The sequence below is a fragment of the Amblyomma maculatum genome, chromosome 4 (genome assembly GCF_055883805.1).
Source record: "Amblyomma maculatum isolate TAMU_Amacu chromosome 4, ASM5588380v1, whole genome shotgun sequence".
NCBI lineage: Eukaryota > Metazoa > Arthropoda > Arachnida > Ixodida > Ixodidae > Amblyomma > Amblyomma maculatum.
Window position 1 is genome coordinate 39250191 of NC_139347.1, and position 23009 is coordinate 39273199.

Sequence of the window (23009 nt, forward strand, 5' to 3'; positions counted from 1 at the left end):
AGCATGGAGAGCGAGCCAGTGCCAACGGTTTGTCCGATGCAGGAAGGTAGGTGTATATTCACTTAATTACGCCTAAGCCCGCCTGATCTTGCAAAAATATGCTTGCAGTAAAATGAACAAATCGGCAAAAATGTATGTACGTGTGCTCCTCAGACATGCGTATGTCATGAGTAGAGGCGATATGATTAGGCGCTAAATAAGAACGTCTATTTATTTATTTATTCAAATACCCTAAAGACCCTCCGGAGAGGGTATTACATAGGGGAGACACACGAAGCACTTTGATAATCGGAACTATAAATTTCAGCAGAACAGAGATGATTTCAATCTGAATATCTCCGTGCATTACGATCTGACTCGCAAGTATAGTCAAGTATAGTTCTGACAGTTTGGGTTTTGACAGTTCTGCTCCTCTTCAATCAAGAGTCTGGTCAGATCACAGTGCACTGAATAAAGACAGGGTAGCATAGCTGGCGAGTTCATAACATGGACTCCATTTTTATTCCCTTGTCACTTCAAATCGCGCGATAGATAGGTCGATAGGCTGTTCTTTATAGAAAGCACGTTGACGTTCGGAAACTTCTCACACGTGTGCGCTGGAACAGATAATAAAAATACAATTACTTTGTGGTAAATAATAATAGGCAATCAAGTAAGGAAGCGCTCGACAGCTCACCTATCAAAGCATTCAGACGAACTGAATCCAGGGCTTCCTTTACGGGTCGGTCCTTGATAGCGTTGCTTTTCACTCCAAAAAGGGATTTCCCCCTCAATTCCTCAGTACTGAAAATGTGCCGCAGGAGCGCCCTTGCATATCTTCCAGGTCCGCTATTTCTCTCGCAGTCTAGCATGTGAAGGATGCTGCGATCCACGAGGACGCCGCTCCCAATGTCGACCTGTAACAGCAGAACAAATGAACGTGAAGTCCAAGAAAGTGGTCTCTTAAGCGCTAAATGAAAATGTTCGGCACTGCTTTAATTTTTGACAGTTAAGGATGCAAGGCGATCATTTAACTGTTTTGTGACGGCGAACATTTTCATTTTTTTCACCAGCTATAGAAAGATCATTATCCCACCTGCAATGCCCAATTCAGGATTATGTTCTTTCAATGATCAGTTGTAAGTTCGAACACTTTGTACCATTTCTTCACGAACAGAATCCGCATTAATGTTTCCAGTTTTATTTGTTTCTCTGTAACACGGTATACTGAGCAGAGGAGCAGGACATGGAACTGGTTACCGGTACCAGCTACTTTTGCACACCTTTACTTGACCGTCTGAGTGACTGTACCTTGCAGCATGGGGAGAATATCATGGGCCAGGTGGACGTAGTGCATTCCTCATTATTATTGCGAAAGCAATACTGCTCGCAGTTTGATCCGTCAGCGTGGCCCGGCGGTGACCCCTTTGACCTTTAGACGACCACCGTAGATGACCCCATGCTGGCAGGAGCTGCCAACTTGGGTCTCTCGTTTCACATGGGACGGTTATGTCAGAATCAGCCTGCCAGGACCCTGGTATTCATGTTACTCCTAGAGCCCAATAAGGCATGTTCATACGGCTTGGTTAAAGCGGGGCTTTATATGTGGGCTGGCAGGAGCTGCCAATTTGGGTCTCTCGTTTCACATGGGACGCTTATGTTAGAATCAGCCTGCCAGGACCTTGGCATTTCGTTATCCCTCTAGGCCACTAAGGCACAATCATACGGCTTGGTTAAAGCGGGGCTTTATGTGTGGGCTGGGGAAGAAGAAGAAGAATTAGAAGAATGCTCGGTCACCCGCAGCTGTTGCTTTCGCTCAATATTCGGTTCAGCAGCGTTGAACTCTTCTAACTTGTTATTAATGCGGTCTTTGTCTTAAGCAGGATTTCAATACAAGTGCAGGCTATGATTATTTATAATTGCTGAAAACTCCGCTTCGCAGCGTACTATATCCATTCAACAGTGAATTCAAGTATGTATTTTAGTATGCATACCTTACTGCATGGAATGACAGCCAGATCTGTATCTTTCTGTCCATTCAGCATTTTCTCAAGTCTTTTTACCATTTTTGCTGGTACTGCAAAATCAAAAGAACATAAAAATGATATTACCAAATTGCAAGGTGCGAATAAATTTTAAAATCGTTTACAAACAAAATACAAGTCCTTGACACTGAAATTCACTAATCAATGTTAGCCTGTTCAAATATCAATAATAAAGTTTATATTCTAAATGACCAGCCAGAAGAAAAAAAATGGCTGCTGCGTTTTTGGCGAACCTTTGAGTACAGACTCACGCAGCAGCTGATTTCTTTCGCTCAAACCATGATTGAGAGCAGCACAATCATGGCGTGCGAATGAGCTAGTCGCGTGATCTTTTGTATTTCGCGAATTTTCTGTGGAGGCTTCCTCATCACAAATATAATGGTATCGTGTTTCTGAAGGTGCACTTTAACTTTGTAAATCTCATTTTTCGACTAATTAAGGCGAATTTTTAGTACTTAATGACTTAATTATTTACAGAAAATTGCCTGTTGTGCACAAGGCGGCTGGCATCTATATAACTGGTTTCCCTGGTCTACCTCAACTATTTTATTTTTAAACCTTAGCAAAATTTATCAAGGACAACCGGTATTTATATAGGAGTGACGCTGCTGCTGTGTACAAATCTATTATGCATATTCTACAGCAGCTTTCAGATTATGATGTAATTTTAATACATCTTTTATACTTTTACTGCAATTGATGCTTGAAGGAAGTAATAGGAAGATTCAGAAACACTTCTAAGGGCTTTGAACAGCTTGAAAGATTTGAAGTCCTGACTCCTTTAAAATTTAAGCAATACTAAATCACCTTCGTCGTGAGTGCTTGAAAAGGATCGGTTTCGACATCAATGCGAGCGCGACAGAAGCCAGACAAGTATGAACAAAGGTGCAGAAATGAAAACACTAAAGCTATTATGATGAACTTCTCAATGAAAGTATGCAGCAATCCTCGAAGCTACAAAGTTTTATTGTGTTCCAGAATTGCCAGACTTGCAGCTCCAAGAGCACTGAAGTCGAATATTCCAACATGCACTATAGGACACCTCTGGTCATAAAACCAACGCTCAGTTCCTCAGCAAGTTAAATAGAGTCATTAAAAACAATTATAAACCAAGCTTATATTAAAACGAAATTCGCAGCAAAGTGACTATAAGTCTTTCAAGAATTCTTACCAGCTCTTTTCTCGGCCGCTTCCAGCTGCCTCTTAAGGTTTTGAACTTCTTCTTTGAGTACACTGTTTGCATGTTTTAGCTCAACAATCTTCTCGGCTGATCTGCAGCATGGTTGTTCCTGGAAACAGTTAAGAACATAAACACATTTAAACATGTATAAACAATTAAATTTAAAGTTCAAGTACTAACTCTCCATCAGCAGACAAATGTAGGGTGTTGTGACCGTGCATGGTCCGCGCTTGCGCGCCTGTTCGCCTGTGGGCATGGTATCGATATGTGCTGTTGGTGCAAGGGCTCTAAGTGAGCCTGTTTCCATGAATCTTTTTGTGTGAGCCTGCTTTGCTTTGTCGAGACCATGCAACTGCCAAATTGGCCCTGTCAAGGGAACCTCAAGAAAAATACAAAGAAATGTCGCCCTGTGGGAAATAGGAAGTGCTTTTGTTCAACTGTTCACCCTTCCCGTCGAGAGGCGCTATTGTCAAGTGAGGAACGCCTATTGTCTAAAGGAGACGATCGGAATGACACGTCCGCTGACTTACAGGAGAAGAAAGGAGCATGAGGATTACGGCCATTAGAGGATTTCCCGTGAATGCAGGAAAGAGTTGCAATTGCCGGAAAGGGACAATGCTGGGAGCAGTATTCGTGGCGCGCACGTACACTGGTTTCTGGGAAGGAAATCCACTTGCCGGAATCAACATAGCGAATCTTTGCAGAAGAATCGAAATTTACCTCCTCGCCGTTCCCAAGCTCTACCCGCCAACAAGTGACCACGCCCGACGAAACAATACTGGACCAGTAAGTGCATCAGACCATCAGTGCAGTGATGTGATCGATTGGTTGCCGATATCTGAGGGGTGTGCCCTGGAACTGATTGGTCAGCATCTTCAGAGAGGGACTGGACATAGGGGGATTTAAGGACGCTGCAGAGCACGAAATGACGCTCTGAGCCCTGGGTAAACGGCTCATCCAGACGCTTCTCGCTATAACCCTTAACGCTTGCCATTTTGCTGATATACCCTTTTTTTTTCATGTAAATAAGTTTTCTCAAAGTGCCATTAAACCTGCTTGTATATATTTTGCCAACTTCGAAGATTCAATCCTTCATCAACCCGGAGTCTCTGCACGCTACCAAGTGAAGGCCGGGTCGACTAAGTCCTAGCGTCACGACAAGGGCAAACAAGGGGCTCGTTACGATAGATACACAAATGAAGCCAATAGCCGCTAACACAAGAAAAGTACAGAGGATATTTTGTTATTAAAAAATGTAATCATAGAAATAATGTTTAGAAAATAGGAGAAAGAACAGCCACATATGCAGCCGTTGGGATCCAAACACTCGACCTCCGAATTTCGTGGATCCTACCGGCGGCTTATACGTGGCCTTTTCTTATTATACTTTCTATTCAGTTTTCTTCATTATTAAATAATTATTTCACATTGACCAATACAAACAAAACATCTCCTATGCTTTCTTTGGTGTCAGTGGTTGATGGATCTCTTTGCTGTGTAATGTTTTACGCGCCCTTACGAAACTGATTTTTGAGCTGGTATTTGACGCCTTTCCGAGTTCAAGTTGATTCATGAGGAAGGCTAGATGAACTCAAAGTACGTTGAGTATGCTCAACAATTGCTAACCATAATTTTGGTGGCGCTCCCCCAGCGCAGTTTATGTTGGGGTATTTCAGCTGATTTTCAGATGTGGTTTTACCAAGGAGGCTTTACATGCATATAAACAGCAAAATAAATGTGTGCTCATAAGTGCATTACCTGAAACATGGAAATGGGCTCCTTTCGCAAATATTTGAAAGGGCACACAATATACTTCAGTTTATGTACCAAGATATCAGGGGTAAGATCTAACATGAATCACAAGTTCTGCGAAAAAGGCGTATGTTGTGATAGTTGAGCGCCACTCCTCTGAAGAACACTCGGCCGGGGTCCGGAACCCGGCCGAAACGTCAGCATTAGTGTTTTTCGCCGCGACCATCTTCAGTTATTTGCTTATCCTGGATCCAACGCTTTTTCACTTCGGATTTATATATATATATATATATATATATATATATATATATATATATATATATATATAGTTTTGCTGATCTGCAGTTCACTACTTGCACATATGCGGCGCTTTTGTCTCGTGTCTACCCTCAGTCTGTATGTACTTTTCTATTCGGTATAGCTCGGAGCAACAATAAACTTATTGTATAGGCTCACGTCCCATACATATACGCGTTTTGTAACCTGTGAATGTTGATGCGTAAAACTTAGGAGTGTATAAGTTTGTAACATATATGCGCAATATTGTTTGTGTGCCTAAAAGCACACCCCATGACTAAGTATTGCAGATAACATTGAAATATAGCGTACAGCATTGTTTAACGGCCCCGGAAATAACTTCGGAGCATGGTTGTTCAGCTAATACATTAATATGAAAAATATTTTTCTCAGAGAAATTCGTGTGTTAAATCAGCCCAATAAGTTCAACATGAGTTCAACACGGAAATAACTAGAAATAGTGTTGAGAAAACTCAATTCTAGCCCGGTGGCCACTTTTATGTCAAAATTCAACTCTTCCTCAGCCCAAACCAGCCCTGCCTGTTTCAACAGAGAGCAAGCTTTCATCTATTCAATCAGCGCCATATTGAGTGTCCTAAGGCAGCATTTTAGTGCTTTATTTGTTCAATATTTATATAAATGTTATCGCGCGGTTAGATCCGGCAATAAAATTTATCTATGCTGATGATACCAGTCTGTTTATTTCTCATGAAGGCGACCAGCAGTTGACGGAAATCACAGGTTAGGGCACTGGGCCTCCAACAACGGATTAATCATAAATACCTCAAAAACTCGGCCTTTTATTTTTAAGATAGCGGGAAACTTCCGGGGGTCACTTAAGCTTCCTATGTGCGGCAGTGCGAAAGCATTTCTTTTCTGTTGATAATCTAGTTGTGCGCCTGTGTCCGCACAATAATGCGTTGTGTTGTACATGGAGTTGCGCCAACACCTGGCATGTTCAGACATGTCTGGGCGCGCAGTGGCATCATCGACATTGAAGTGTTATGACACCAGACCCTGTACCTTTACAAAAATAGGTTTTGAATCTCTGTTGTCCGGCTGCTGATCACTTGTCGAATCTACTGAATTTCGATGGACATTCGACACCAGCTCAGTTCAATCAGTGCAGGACCAACAATGTTTACATTGTGTTCTATTCAATATAATTTCTATTGTCTTGTTTCTATATGTCTTTATTGTCATTTTTCAACTTCACGGAGTATCCAACAAAGTTTTCATTGTGTTCTATTCAATATAATTTCTATTGCCTTGTTTCTATATGTCTTTATTGTCATTTTTCAACGTTCACGGAGTATCCAACAAAGTTTTCATTGTGTTCTATTCAATATAATTTCTATTGCCTTATTTCTATATGTCTTTATTGTCATTTTTTAACGTTCACAGAGTATTCAACTTTTACTATGACGCTGAACCATGTTTTATTATGTTTTAAAGTGGTTTTAAGTTGACAATGATAAAGGCATGCTTTAGTGATTTCACTATGCTTTTTTGACCTCACTTGTAATTAACCATTGACCAGATTCTGCATAGGAATATGAGAGCAGTAGGCAGCAGTTAATGGCGTGTTCATGCTATATAAAAGTGCATGGACAGATTTTTTGCATTAATGGTGTACACTAAGACCATCCGTCGCAACAAAGCAGCGAAAATAGTGGCCATGAAGAATTCACGATTGGTAAGGCTCCACTGACGATTAATGCAAACATGTCTTTGAATGCTAATAAAAATTAATAATAGATCGCCTTCTGTAGGTCGCACAAGCTAACTGTAATTCTATAACATAAATGTATACATTTTTCCTAAACAAGTTCGATGAGTCATAATTTTAATTCAACACGATCATAGATTGCGCCTATTATGTAAGGAAGGACAGAGCTTCATTAAACCAGTTTCAAAGTTCACTATATGCTTAAGGGTGTAACATTCTGCCGAAGCCTGGTTTTGTCCGCAGGTTGTTGCCACACAAATGAAGAGCAGTCTACTGGAATCCTTCTTCGCTCTGTCTCTCTTCGAAAGCTTTTTTTTTTCTTTTTTGCTTTTCTTTCCTTTTCTGAAGTGGACACTACAATAATATTAACTTGCATTAAGCATTGTGGGCTTCTAATAATAATATATTGATCCCACCAGGACCAGAGTGAACAGCAATAACAAAAACATTGCCTGTATTCCGAAAACAGGAATACGCGCGTCCTCTTTCGGCGACTTTTGTTGTTTTTTCAAACATGCATTCGGCCGCCTTCAGATGGCTTTGCCGGGGGGCTTTAGCTTTGCGCCTTGCCCCTCCTCCACTCCGCCCCTGCGCCGCCGACGGCGCCAGCAGGACGGTATGGGTCGAGGGTCGTTTCCTGTGCTGGGGGAGAGAGGGACTCCCCGCTGCGTCTTCTCTGCTCTGCCTTATCTGTGTCGTTTCTCCTAACCAAGATGACCTTGGCTTTAAGTGCCGTTCCTTTTTGAGGCCTCCCCTTTCCCCCGAAGTATGGTAAAGCCTTGTTTTTCTACTCCCTGTGTTTTGTATGTCTTTTCTTTTTTCCTTCTTCACAAGGCGACGCGGCTATGCGTCGAGTGGAGCGGTAGGAGCTGTTCCGCGGCCAGTTTGCGCTTTTCCAATATTGTCGCATGTTGCCCTGTGAGGGAACGTATTTTAAACAAGAAATTCAATTTCTTAAGCTGTGACGTAGCGAAGCGCACACAAGACCTTGCTTTATTTTTAGTTAGTATTTACCACATCTTAGTTATTATTTCCATTGTTTATTCCAGCACACGCATGAGAGCAATTCCCAGAAGTCAACCTTTTACATAAAGAACGACCTGACGTCATACCTTGCGCATGAACTGAAATGAAGCAAGCGAATAAACAATCGAGTTCATGTTATACGTTCGCGAACGATGCATTCCTTATTTCTGTCTTTCTTTTATTAACCCGCATTTTGATCCAGTGTTCACTTTCCACTGCGCAACAACAGAAAGCGTTGTACGACAATTGGTTAGCCAGCAGCAGAAAAGTGGTAGTTTACATTAATGCAAAAGTAGTACAGTACATATTCTAGCCGAAATCAATCAACACATTCTATATTCTGCAACACAATATGTGTCCCTTTCAGTTTCTGAAGAAGTTGAGCCTAAGAGTTTCGGTGGTGCGGATTCAGCCCACGCTCGTTAAAAACACATGGACCACTATTCGATAAGAGTTCAACGTGTGGATAACCCTGCACCGTAAAAAATATGTAGCCGATTATCGATAGAATTTCAACAGCGGGTGTCAGCATTTGGTTCGAATTTCTATGAAACTCAACATGCATTTTTAATTATTGATAAAATCAATTACCATGATTAAGTATAAGTGACTGATTTTGTTATTATTGATATGATTGACAGGTGCGTAGTATGATTCTGGTGACGCTTCCTGGTCGCTTGAAGCACGAAGCAAGAATTGCTTTCGCTTTAAAATCGTACTAATCCTATTGACGCCGCAGTTTCGAAATCCTAGGTAATTTCTCGGAACATGGTCAGCTTGTTGCATGTAAATACTGTATTGTAACTGATAAATGCTAGCAAGCGTATTACATGCTACTTTACCATAATCAAGATCCCCTACCAGTAAAGACAAAGCTTGTTATCTGCCACCGATTTATTTCGTCATGCTCACAGTATTGTTTCCTGGAATTGGGAACTGCTAGCTTCACATTACCAAAATATCAGGCCCCGGTCTCCAATATAAAGTTATGAGTTATCTTTAATCTGCCTTCAGAGGTTCGGCTTTTTAGTGTACGAAATTTTTTTTTAGACCAACCTTAGCTTTATTGACGGCAATCAAAAAATAATATAACAAACCTGCATGCACTGCCTAATTTAGGTGCGTATATAGAAGCTTACGAGGCAAAGCGCCCTCTATATATTCTAGGCTGTACCTTTCGACAGGATAAATTACGGAAAACAAAGGCTGCGCTGTTTATAATTCCTAGACTATTGAATAAGTTTGATGTAACTGAATATTAACTCTTTCGTTTAAGGAAGCAAAATAAAAGCTATTTGTATAGCATTTTATAACCACACACACACACACACACACACACACACACACACACACACACACACACACACACACACACACACACACACACACACACACACACACACACACACACACACACACACACACACACACACACACACACACACACACACACACACACACACACACACACACACACACACACACACACACACACACACACACACACGCACACACACACACACACGCACACACACACACACGCACGCGCGCACACACACGCACACACACACACACACATATATATATATATATATATATATATATATATTGAGCCATTAACATGCACACTTTAAATGCATAATGATTAAGCCAGGTAGCAACGGATACTCAAAGCAGAGGAATTTATACTTACGCTACATGTCGCCTCCTGGACTGATGCTTCGGTCGCCCCATTTTCGCCACTGTCCGCGTTGGCGGCAGCGATGAGCCTCGCTTTTTTCTTTTCCAGTGAGGCTGGCGCGCCTGCCAGAAACGATGCACATTCACTCCAGTAGCGTATAAAACGTAAAATTAGCTACGCTAGATGAACAGAAATACGAAAACGAAAAGCAATATACTCACCAAGGCGCAAAAGCTGAGCCTCTGCCGGCTTTTTCCCTTCTTTCCGCTGAACGCTGACGATAGTTCCCTTCAACTCTTTAAACGCATCCTCCTCGCAGAGGATTCGCCGACGAACGGCGGGGTCCGCCAAGGACTTTACAGGACATACGTCCCACTTCATTGCTCCTACCCATTTGATCAAAATGTGTGTCATAGTAGCAAACAATCGGCACTGAACCGCGCGACAAGGATGGACCGAGCGACAAGAATGGCGCGAAAGTTCCAACTGGAAGTCTGGCTTCTCTATGGCTGCTAGGGGGACGCCTTCTCCTCCTCCCGCCACCGCCCTCGCATCTTGCTACGCTTTGACCGTGCAAAGAAAACAAATAAAGGGCGCCAACACGAAGGATTGCTTTCGTGGAAAACGCGGCAGCTCTCGCGAGAGGCAGCAGACAGCAGAAGAAACGGAGGTCCCTCTTCGCGAGAAGAAACGGCGATGCCAGGGGGGATGGAGAGGAAACGGCCACGGGGGCATGGTAATGGGAAGCGGCGCAGCGGGGAGCCGTTGCTTTCTCCACAAGCTGGGCGCTTTGCAAGCTCCGCTCCTGTGCGACCCTCTGGCGCCGGCCGCTGCGAACGTGTGGGGCTCGGGAGGAATACAAGCAACCATCCACAGAGAGGGGGGGGGGGGGGGGGGGGGGAGGTCAGAAGGGGAGGAAAAAGTTGCTGGTGGAAAACTGGAAGCAGTGAGCAGTCAGCGCTGAGATGTCGGACGTTACTTCGATCGCTCTTGAACATGTACGGAGTAATCGCTTGCGATAATTTTGAATCATGCTGCGTACGAGTGCAGATCTGTGAAGAAAGCCCGAACATCGGTTCACAATGTCATCGAAGAAGAAACTGCGTACCTCTGGAATAAATCTACCAAGCTGCCTCGCCGTTTCGACTTCTATAGATTTAGGTAGACAGCCCCACTTGACGACATACTGTCCGCTGAGACTGATTCAGGTTCATCGGAGGAGAGAGGTCTCAGCAAGCACTAGTGGTGGAGTGGTCCTTTGGTGCTGGCGGAACTGAAGAGCAGAATCACCTCTTCGAAGTCGAAGTTAGCCCTCATTCGTGCATGCGAAATGTGTGTCAACTCTCTGACGACGAAAGCGTCAACTCTGAGGCGGATACCACGGATACTGAGTCTGTTTTCGATTATTCGGTAGGCGACCAAGGATTCTCGGCTAACGACTGTAGTGAACTGGTAAGGGAACTGAAATTTTATTTTCTACTTGTGTTCGTTCTTGGATGGTGCTTTCTTTAATTTATAATGCCACATATTATTATTGTTATCCGTGTGCTCCCAGGATAGAGTAATTAATTATAACAACCTTTTTTCCCACGCATGCGAATAATAGTTCTAATAAGTGAGTAGTATCTTATTACATAATTTTAGGTAGCTAGCTATATAACTTTTCTGCTTGTTCTGGGTGTGCGCACTCATTGAATTAATCAATTTATCGTTAGCAGCACGCCAGTTAAATTCATTTCTACCTACACACTTGATTAATAAAGATAGGTTTGTTGTCTTTTAACTCCATAATACATCAACGCATCGTTTCAAATTTCAGTTTAGCCTCAGCTTCATTCATGATAAAAACAGTACAATAGAAACGGATTGAATTATTTATTTACCTAAAATATAAAATCACCCCAATAAAGTAAAATGAATCAGTATGTCAACGAAGTTGTTAATATAATACTCGGTATGTCAATTTTTTACACAATCAGGCCATCAGTAGGCAATAATAGGCACCAGTGAATAATTAAAAGGTAAGCCATTTCCTGCCTAGGAGTATGACGGGAACGGACCGCTATTTGAGAAGTCATTTGTTGTTTTTGTATTTATTTTCAGGATGACAAATTGCACCCGCGTTTAAAACTGACAAGAGCTGAAAGCCTTCTCATGGTAATCGCCCACAGCCTGCGCCCTGTGTAGACTCAAAGCAAGCCACAGAAAGCGTGGTGCAATTTATTGATGCGCACATACCTGAACGAGCACAGTACGCAACCCATGCATCAAAGTATAGCTTTTTCAGCAGTTTTGTGCAGATGACAATGAGGTGCGTGAGCTGCTGGAGTCAGAAATCGTGGAATGCATTTTTGTCATATGATGTGGCTAACATTTCTCAGAGTGCTACTTAGCAGCTGACGATATATCCCTTACAGTCAACACTGACGGAGTGCAGTTGTATGAATGCTCTAGGGTCAGCGTGTGGCCATCGCTTTTAATGGTTAATGAGCTGCCCCACAAGCAGCGTGCTCAAACGTTATTATTAGCAGTACTTTGGCTAAGGCCCGGAAAACCAGATATGAATTGCTTTTTACTGCCTTTTGTTAAGGATATGAAAAGCTTGTCAACTGATTGGCTCCCATGGCACGACAAAAGGAAAAACATGCGGACAATAAAGGCATTTCCTCTACGTGCAATTTGTGGTGTTGCCAAGTGCGAGGTGATGAAAATGACGCAGTTTACTGGCCTGCATGGCGGCTCATGGTGCGAATATCCAGGTGAGGGTTCTGTCGTGTGTACCCGTTGTTATGATCGGGGTTCGCCGAGGTTCGTGCGGCTCCTCCAGCGGTTGACGGCAGGAGGCAAGCGCGTGTCGGCGAGCAGCATGTCATCGAAGACACCGAGTCGACGGATGTACATTCCCGCTCTGCTTCGGTGGTCGGCTACCTCGCGGGTGGGAAGGGAGCGACCCTTTCATGTCCACGGCCGGACTCGAGCGGCGATGATGCCCGCTTTGCGACGCCGCCACCGCCGCTCGAGTCCGGCTATGTCATGTCTAATTACCACCTGGTGCCCGAAGCGGTGGCAATGAGTCTTTCATTTTGTTGGTGAAAGCAGAGGCGCGCCACGCCGCTGAGCAGTATTAAAGGAGTGCAGACACCAAACTTTGGTGCCATTTTTGTTCCTGTTAATGATGCGTAAAGACCTTCCTGTATAAAGGTCATCACGCGGTTTTTGCTTACGACCGATAGATAAATTGTGACTGTTTTCTTTCTCGCCAGTTTCAATTTCGTTTTCAGCAGCCGAGTGATGACTGTGACCTCACAACCAAGAGGCCATGCGTGGCATGAAAATACGGAGATATAATCGCTGACTCTTCAATTCTGTGATTCCTGTTATTAAGGCAGGCTGTTTTTAGCGTTGTAGTGAATTCGAACGACAGAGGAACGATTATATCGCTGTTTTTTTATCTCTCACATGACCTAGACTTGCCCTTTATGTCACTGCCATCGCCCGGCTGTTGAAACCGAAGCAAGTGAGAAAGTAAATTAGATTATAAACTATTTACAGGTGCTCGGTGAATGCCACATGGCGATTCATGTACAGTGATGTTTTACGCACTATTACAAAGGATAAAGCACGAACCTAAAAATTAGGTGCCTATACTCTTTTATTATCATGTATAGAGAGAAGAATGCACCAATGAAGCGCTCGAAAACCGCGCCAGTTTGGAACTACCAGTGGAAAACTGACCTTTGCCGACGACGGACTTCTCGGACAGTTTCAACTTAGTGCAGAATTTCCAGCGCCAACACAAGATCGCCATCGTGACCTGGAAAGAGCTGTGAGGAGGTTCGAGTGACGCCACCAGCAGTGGGTGGCACCTGGAATGTTCGTGCGTGTCCTACCGATTGGACTGCCCGAGACGAACTAGTATATCTCTAGCTAGGGAACTGAGGACAACAAACAGTACTTAAAAGGTGGAATTGTATTCACCAGCGGCTTCTTTCGCTTCTTACGAATTGTGCATACGTCACCATTTAAACAAAAAGTTCTATGTAAACGACTTTATTTGCCTCACCTCCCTGGCTGCCTCAGTATTTGCCTCACCTCCCTGATGTCTTGTCTCCTCCTGGCAACGCTGCGGTGAAGCTTGAACCCCGAACCCATGATCACATGTCAACCAATGTATTGTGCTGTTAAGGTCACATGACTCCTATTTAAGTTATGCTCACAGAGAAATGTCTAAACAAGCTCCAAGTTGGGTCATTAAACGCTCTATTGTGGTTATAATTTTTGCTTTTTTGCATTTGGCACAGGATTGCTGAAGACTACATGCACACATGGTTCTGGATTTGTCAGATCTAAAATGTTCTTGTGGTTGAAATATGAGCGCTGCTTCAGATTTAGGCTTTGTAATACACTTTGCCGATGCAAACGCCTTTCTTCTGAGCCTAACTACTGTGTGGAAACTATCACGGCTGCCAAAATCTCTCTCTGAAATGAAGGGTAGGAGAGCTGCTGAGCAGTGAAATTGGATGTTCTTTTACTCACTATACTGTACTAAATGAGTACACACCAGAAAAAAGGACATTGGACGAAGTTCGTTTAAATTGTGCGCCACCATCTGGGACCTCGCGTTTCAGTCCTCATTGATATTCGTCAGAGGATGGATGCATTTCTTATGGATTATAAAGAAATGTACAGAATAGAGCCCATGTCATACAATGCGCATCTTCTAATCCATATTGTAGACAATGTCAAGAAATGGAGCCCATTTTGGAGATATTATCTTTTCCCATTTGAGTTCATGAATGGTACATTTGGAAAGTTTGCCAAACGCAGCCGGTAAGCACCCTTTCAGATTGTGCGGAAATTTTGCATTCTGCGTGTACTTTAATGGATGTGGTCTGAAAATTCTTTGAATAAAATGGAATATGATCTCAGATCCTTTCTTTAATTTTGTAGGAAGTAGCTGCTTGATTGCTATTTAAAAACTATGGCTCAAATGACTTTGCATTGCGGAAAATATGACCTTGATAAACGTAACTTGGAGAGCTAACACTCTAAAAATGCTTACACTTTGATTATGCCAACGGTATAGTTTCAGCTTGATGCATAAAAACATGGGGTTGGCGTCCGCTTGAGTCTTCAGACTCCTTCAGGGATCACTGCCTTGTCGTGGCGGAGGGGCTTGCGAAACTCGATGAAGTCGTGAGCTCTGCGGTGTAGGGCCACCCAAGATAGACAGGTCACGGCAGAGAGTTCTGACAAAATGTGATTCACTGGAGAAGGTAATGGCAACCCACTCCAGTATTTCCTGCCAAGAAAACCCTATGGCCAGTCACAATACCATTAATGATATGGCGCCGGAAGATGAGCCCCCCAGGTTGGAAGGCGTCCCACATGTTACTGGGGATGAACAAAGGGCGATTCCTAGTAGCTCCAAGACGAATGAAGCGGCTGGGCTAAAGCCAAAAGGACGCTCAGTTGTGGATGTGTCGGGAAGCGACTGGAAAGTCCGATGTTGCAAGGAGATAGATCACATAGCAACATGGAATGTAAGATCTATGACGCAAGGTAAACTGGATGTCATCAAGCGAGAAAAGGACAGATTGAACATTGATATCTTGGGTATCAGCGAGCTCATGTGGACCGGAATGGGAGAATTTAACTCCGGCGACCATTATGTATTTTATTGTGGGCACGAATCCAAGAGTAGGAATGGGGTCGCTCTCATAGTAAACAGAAGAATGGGCAAAGCAGTGCGAGGGTACAACCCCCAAAACGACCGAATGATTTCACTTCGGATCCAAGGTCACCCTTTCAACATAAAAGTTATCCAAGTCTATGCACCGACCACTACTGCTGAAGAAGCTGACGTTGAGAGATTTTATGCGGACCTACAATGCCTTTTAGACCGCACCCCATCATCAGACGTCGTGTTTCTCATAGGAGACTGGAATGCTAAGGTCGGGAGTGAAGAAATATCCGGAATTATAGGCAAGTTCGGTCTTGGCGAGCCAAATGAAGCTGGGCAGAGGCTAGTAGAGCTTTGTCAAGAAAACAACCTGACCATAGCGAATACTCATTTTCAACAGCACAAGAGGCGCCTGTACACATGGACTTCACCGGACGGTCTGTACAAGAACCAGATCGATTATATTCTTTGCCGGCAGAGATGGAGAAGCGCTATACAGGCAGTAAAAACAAGGCCTGGGGCCGATTGTGGCACCGATCATCAGCTTCTTGTTGCCAAAATTAAGCTTCGATTGAGGAAAACGCAGAATACTAGAAGGCCTTTCAGGTATGATCTGGATCAAATTCCATTAGAATATGCTGTGGAAGTGAGGAATCGATTTCAAGAATTAGATCTAGAAGACAGAGAGCCCGAAGAGATGTGGACTGATGTTCGTGATATAATACAAGAAGTTGCTACTAAGGTAGTTCCAAAGCAAAAGAAATGCAAGAAAGCAAACTGGTTATCTGAAGAGGCTTTGCAAATAGCTGAGGAGAGGAGGATGGCAAAAGTTATGGGGGAAAGAGAAAGATACAATGTTCTCAATGCGGATTTTCAGAAAATAGCAAGGAGAGATAAGAATGCCTTCCTGAACATACAGTGCCAAGCAGTTGAGGACAACAGCCAACAAGAGCTCTGTATATATAAGACAATCAAAGATATCAAAGGAAGCTTCTGTGCTAAGCTGGGCGTGATAAAGGACAAACGAGGCAAGGACCTCACTGAAGCCTCAGAGATAAAGAAGAGGTGGCAGGAATACACAGAAGAACTGTACAAGAAGGACCCGAATGTGCAAAGCCAACATAAGTCGGTTGTGATTACTGATCTCGAGCCGGGCATCCTGAAGAGTGAAGTTGAATGGGCCCTAACCAGCCTTGCTAAGAACAAAGCTAGCGGAATTGATGGCATTCCAGCTGAGTTGCTTCAAAACCTCAACCATGACGCTGTTAGCATTCTGCATACATTATGTCAGAAGATTTGGACAACCCTGCATTGGCCACAGGATTGGAGGAGGTCAGTTCACATCCCCATTCCAAAGAAAGGCAGTGCCAAAGATTGTTCCAACTACCGCGCGATCGCGCTTATTTCGCATGCTAGCAAGGTGATGTTGAAAATCCTCCAAGGTAGGCTGCAGCAGTATGTGGATCGGGAGCTTCCGGACGTGCAAGCTGCGTTTCGCAAGAGCAGAGGAACTGGAGACCAAATTGCCAACCTTCGCTCGATCATGGAAAAAGCAAGAGAGTTCCAGAAACCCATCTACTTCTGCTTTATTGATTATGCGAAAGCGTTTGACTGCGCAGATCACAGCAGTGGCAAGCTCTCCAAGAGATGGGAGTTACAATTCACCTCATCTGTCTCCTCAGGAACCTGTATGAAGGGCAATAGGCCACAGTCAGAACTGGGCATGGTCTTACTGATTGGTTTCCGATTGAGAAAGGAGTGAGGCAAGGCTGCATACTGTCGCCCTTCCTATTTAACCTATATGCAGAGTGCATCATGAGGAAGGCCGGCCTGGACGAGTCTTCAGCTGGAGTGAAGATTGCTGGGAAACGTATCAACAACCTTAGATATGCGGTGCGGATGATACCACTTTAATGGCAGAAAGTGAAGTGGAACTCAAAAGACTTCTGATGCCAGATTTACTCTTCTTGGGCTCCAAGATCACCTCGGAAGGAGACTGCAGCCATGAAATTAGGAGACGCCTGCTTCTGGGAAAGAGAGCAATGGTTAGCCTTGACCGCCTAGTAAAGAGCAGAGACATTAGTCTGCCAACCAAGATCCGTATAACTCGTGCTATGGTCTTTCCAGTTGTGATGTATGGATGCGAGAGTTGGACTGTGAAAAAGGCTGACCGCCGAAGAATTGACGCGTTTGAATTGTGGTGCTGGCGAAGACTCTTGAGAGTTCCTTGGACTGCCAGAAGATCAAATCAGTCGATATTGTCGACCATAAACCCTGACTGCTCATTGGAGGGTCAAATTCTAAAGTTAAAGCTCAGCTACTTTGATCATCTGATGAGAAGAGAGGAGTCGCTGGAGAAAGATTTGATGTTGGGAAAGGTTGAGGGTCGCCGGAGAAGGGGTAGGCAGCGAACGCGATGGTTAGATGGCATCCTCGAGGCACTGCAGATGAAGTTATGTGATGTTAGGAAGATAGTGAGAGACCGGAAAGCGTGGCGTGACATGGTCCATAGGGTCACGAAGAGTCGGACACGACTGAACGACTGAACTAAACTGACTGAGCCTTCAGAACTGGCTGACAAGAGCGTAGTGCAATCAGCTAGCAACCAAAGTGTTCATATAAATTGGTCAGGGCCGTGGCGTGTTTTCGCATTTTTCATGTTCGAGGGCAATGAATGAAGGAGCAGCTTGATGAGCTGGGGTGATTTTCATGGGCTGCGGCTTACATGCTGCTTATACTTTCTGCTGCACTGCGTGTGAAAAGCTCTGCCCCAAGTACACTTCATGCTATGTGCAGCCTAGGATTGTTTCTAATATGAATGCTGACTTACTGAACTTGCTTTTGTGACAAAATTTGCCTGTGCACTGGTTAATGCCTGTGTGGGCTGTGCAAGTTTATGTGCATATTAATGCCTACGCAACGTGCAAAGATATTGTAAAATTGTGTACTTGATGATTGTTGTTTCTCTATGTACTACTCTGAAAATGTCGGCTGGCTCAGCGAAATTACTGTTGCGATGTTCCTTAATTGTTTAAGCATTTTTATGCATTTGTACATGACGCATTCATTATTTTCTTATTTTTTACGTTGTGTGCACTTTTAAAACCAAATTTATTGATATTTTTTATTTATTCTCATTTGTGCTCGTAAATATAACATGTATTTTGCGTATTTCATTGTATGCACTAATGTAAGAGAAAATAACTGAGTTGCTAAAATTATCTTCATTTTATATTATAATGCCCGGAAAGTTCGTTTTATACTGTGGGCGCCTTGTTCACATAAAATATTCACGGACCTGTTTTCACTACGCTTTTCTCACAGTGTGAGTTTAGCTACAGTCATTAATGAAAAAAAGCTAAATTCTCATAAAGCACGCGCTCACTTGTTCCCATCTTTTATTTCAAAATCTGGCATGTCTCAGCACGTTTTATAATCATTTTTCATGCAAAAAAAGAGTAAATTGTTTGTCAGTATAACAAGCGTGCTTTTTCCTGAGCATTGAGAAATGACAGTAAAAACAAACAAAAATCTCACTGCGAAAGATGTTAAACTTAGTTGAGAACACAATAGCAATTCTGTTGGCCCTGTGTTGCTTAAGCTCAATTAGGGTCGAAAATTCATCGAGATTCCGTAGATTCAAAAGCCGGACAATGGAGATTCAGAACCCCGCACTTCAGACAAATGCAAGCATCCGCTCTTGACTTGAAGACAGCGGCAGGAAATTGGTGGTTTCGCAGTTTTCGGCTATGGAGACACAGCCGGCGTTGAAACAGCGTTTAGCGCAGCCGACTTACGAGGTCATCTAATATGTTACCACGTGCGGATGTAATTACATCTGAAATCTAATTGACTCTGAAAGTGAAACAGTGCATTTTCATGACCATTTAAGCAAAATAGGACATTTTTAATGAGCCACGTCGGAAATCGAGTCTCTAACACATAAAAAACTCATATTTGTAGGCATTGTAAAAAACAGTATCAAACGGATTATCAGCACCTAATTTTTGATCATATATAAAAATGCGGTGGCTTCAACTTTTAGAAAAAATAAACATTTGTCTGGAATCTGGTCTAACAAGCTTAATAAATCTTCTCCGTTCTGATCAATTGGTGAAATGACTACTGAAATCTCTCAGATCGGTCATGTCGTGTACATTTACGCCTCTTGCTTGGTCCCGCATATAAAAAAAAAGTGTAGCTTGCTGCAAGTGGTTGTCCAGGTGTTGTACCAGGTGTCCAGTAGCTCAGGCTTTTTACCGATTCCGACTGGCACTGGCCTTGAAGCACGTACACCACGTTATCACTCAGTGCCGACACCAAAAGTGCACGCTGCTTTCCTTAATCTGGATGCTGTGGCCCTCAAATAAGGCCTTCAAACGTCAAACGAACACGGTAAGTGCCCCAGAAACTGGTCGAGTTGTCGAACTCAGGTGGTCTGGCTGTCATCGTGCAGCTATCCCATCCTCGGCGCAACCGTGAAAACAGAACGTAACCGATGGGCAGCGGCAGACCAACGAAATAAACGTTTATTGATGAGTGTTACTGGTTTTATCATAACGGTACTGCACAGGTCACATGACTGGTTCTGGTACGTAACACTATACATCACGCGTGCTTGATAACACTACAACTATCAACTTTTAATTGTATCTTATATATTGTTACGGGAAATATTCCCAGTACGGCAGTTGTCCACACCACTGAGGATGATCACAGCACTCGCACAGCACAGCACTCGTCTGCATCTTCTTCTTCTAGGAGTCTGTCGCACTTCTTTTTCGTCAGCACGAAGTAACACTACCCCCCCCCCCCCCCCCCCCCTCGGGAAAAGCACAGTCCCGGTGCGACGTTTGTGAAACAGAATGTGCATAATAGGGCTTCAGGCGGGACACGCCCACTATTTCAGAGGATGGCGCTCTGGACGAGGATTTCGGAGGCACAGATTCAACTTCGTATGTGACGTCGGTCACGGGGCGCAAAACTCGGTAGGGGGCAAAAGCTTTTCACACAAGCCCACGTGACGGCACGGGAGTCACAGCAAGACGAGTGACCCAGGAGTGTAGTGGACATCACGGTGGCGACTGTCGTACCGGAACTTTTGACAGTCTTGGGATGCAGAGAGCCTGGCATGAGCTATCCGGCGGGCATCATGAGCGCGGGCTACGGCATCACTGGCGTAAGTACTGGTGGCGTCTGCCGCGGGTAGTGAGGTGTCGAAGGGCAGTGCGACAGAAAAGAAGTGCGACAGACTCCCAGAAGAAGAAGACGCAGACGAGTGCTGTGCTGTGCAAGTGCTGTGCTGTGATCATCCTCAGTGGTGTGGACAACTGCCGTACTGCGAATATTTCCCGTAACAATATGTTGACTCTCAATGGCATCTTCATCCATGTATATAGAGAACAAGGAGATGCGGACATCACCTTCATTTTCGGAATGCATATCACTTTGTCACCCATGAATATGCATGGCTGGGACAAACTTCATCTTGCTCGAAAATTTGCCGACTGATATTGTATCGTCATCCTGTCTCGCGATGTCGGATCGCGGCTTGTCACTACACATGCGCTGACAGCTGACGAACCGTGCACTGATCCATGTGCTCGAGCTACTAGTTTGAGGCTGCCTGTTGGGCACCTCGTAATAAACCCCCCGGTTCCCTATACTGGTGTCTGAACACAAAATACGCATATTTCAAGAATTATTTTAATGCATTACTTTTTAACGCTAAACCTTACCAAGCAACAGTAGTGAGCCGCGGACGAACATGGATATGATATTTAGGTAACGTGAAGCGACATGTCACTCACTGCAAGGGCGTTTTTCCACGCATATAAATTCGACCATTGCGGCCCGTTCTAAAAAAAAAAGTGAAAAAAAAAAAACGCCATTTGTGCCCAGCGCTTAATTTAATGCTGCATAGCCGCAATTTTACTACCGCGACTAGTGCTTCCCATTTCAGCTCGCTGGTTTATTCACGCTTATTGCCATTCTGCTGATCGCTAACAATGCACCATCAGAGTCAGCCCACAGCACCATAAAAGAGCCGGCGGCCTTTGGTGTCTCGTCCAATTCAAACTAGATTGCGTGGTGTCCCAAAGCTACCGAGAGGAGGCGCGCTGTCAGAACAAGGCCGCACTGACGTATAAGGAAGCGTACCCTTGAATTATCGATGCTCCACCGCATTGAAATTGATGTCGTTTTGGGGTGTTGCACCAACCTACTCAGTCTGGTCGGGATTATGCATTCCCCTCGAGAGCAGGGCGGCGGTCCGTGACAGAACCTCCATCGAGCAGCTCTCAATGAGACGATGCACGGTACACCGAATGCTTCGTTTCGTATGGCAGAGGACAATTAATTATCTCTCCCGACCTTGGAGCGTGAAAACACGCGAGGCACTGTGTAGCTTCCGACGGAGATTGGATCACCGTCCTCTAAATTTGTCGTTCAGAGCAGTGATAGAACGATGAGCTTCGAACCTTTGAAGGCTGAATATTCAGTTATGGTCTCTACAGTACAACATTAACGTCTGGGCTGCAAGTGATAATAGAGCGGAACTTTAATCCGTTTCCCTTTATTTTCTCCGCACGTTTTTAACCGCAGCTGGTTTAACAGCGAAAATGTCATTTATACAAATAAGCAGTATTTCACGGCCATGTGGTAAAAAAGTGATCGGTCTTGTAGTAAATCCATTTCCCGCATCACACTGCAATAATGTCAATCATCGAAAGCGGGGAAGTAAAGCTTCCAGTTCGACCTCCTACCTATCTGTTTATTTGACACTCACGAACTAATTCCAAAAGATTTGCCACGAACAACATACTTGCTCCAAACAGCGCGTACTAATTATGGAAAACAAATCAGTCTTTTTTCTGCATTATAAGTTTGGAACGAGCTTCCTACTGACATCAAAAGTTCAACATCTCTAATTGCGTATCTTTAAGCGTGAACTAAACTCGTATTTTATGGCCGTTCCTGAACTTGCTGCTGACAATTTATAACGTTTTTATTGTGGCTCTGCTTACCTTATTTCTGTTCAGATATAAAGATTTTTTTCTCTCCTCTAACTGTAATCTGCTGTTTTTTTCTTGTTCGCACTAGAACTTGTTCACACTAGATAAGAGGTCCCGATACAGCTTTCGGTCTCTGAGTCCTCCTTCTGTATATTCACTGATGTACTTTTTTTACGTCCGAATAAAAAAAAAATCTTAAAAAAGCGACGTCTAAATCATTTCCCCTCAACACTCAAACGCCTGAACAACTTTTTCGACAAAGTGATCTACGTGTGCTTAAAAGATGGCAAAGATGGTATTGAAAATGAAACGATTCAGGTTTCTCGCACATTTCGAAGACGTCGTTTCAAATCGCACGTGTGCAAAAGGAACCGGTGTTGCGAAAACGTCAGTCCAATTTTGCCTCTTTTCCCCGCCGTTCCAATCGAGGATGTGGCTGATGAAGAACTAGAATTGGGGAGCTAAAAAAGGCGAGATTTCATCCTGTTAGCGGTAACAGCATGCTTGACAAAGGAGACTTGACGTGCCTTCCCTTCAAAGGGCAAATTCTTCAGCCCCCAAAGTTTCCCTCTATATATTGCAGACTGGAAGATGTAAGGGCAAGCAGGCCCATCGCAACATGGG

The 23009-nt window shown here is 43.8% G+C and overlaps 1 protein-coding gene across 1 annotated transcript; it reads right to left on the reverse strand.

Moving 5' to 3' along the window:
* Window positions 1-474: 474 nt before the first annotated feature.
* Window positions 475-3307, reverse strand: LOC146190775 (uncharacterized). The gene is made up of 4 exons (XM_084599839.1): window positions 3196-3307; window positions 1974-2056; window positions 677-896; window positions 475-596 (listed from the first exon to the last, which is right to left on the reverse strand). Exons 2-4 carry the CDS (start codon window positions 2043-2045, stop codon window positions 511-513), a joined length of 378 nt encoding a protein of 125 aa, XP_084455965.1. The 5' UTR covers window positions 2046-2056; window positions 3196-3307; the 3' UTR covers window positions 475-510.
* Between the last annotated feature and the right edge of the window lie 19702 nt (window positions 3308-23009).

Bases quoted from the DNA above. Each gene is read 5' to 3' on its own strand.
- LOC146190775 (XM_084599839.1), bottom strand. From the start codon at position 2,045: ATGGTAAAAAGACTTGAGAAAATGCTGAATGGACAGAAAGATACAGAT. The intron at 897-1,973 runs GTATGCATACTA...CTGCTGTTACAG, and splicing joins CTGTCATTCCATGCAGTAAG to GTCGACATTGGGAGCGGCGT. The intron at 597-676 runs GTGAGCTGTCGA...TATCTGTTCCAG, and splicing joins TCGTCTGAATGCTTTGATAG to CGCACACGTGTGAGAAGTTT.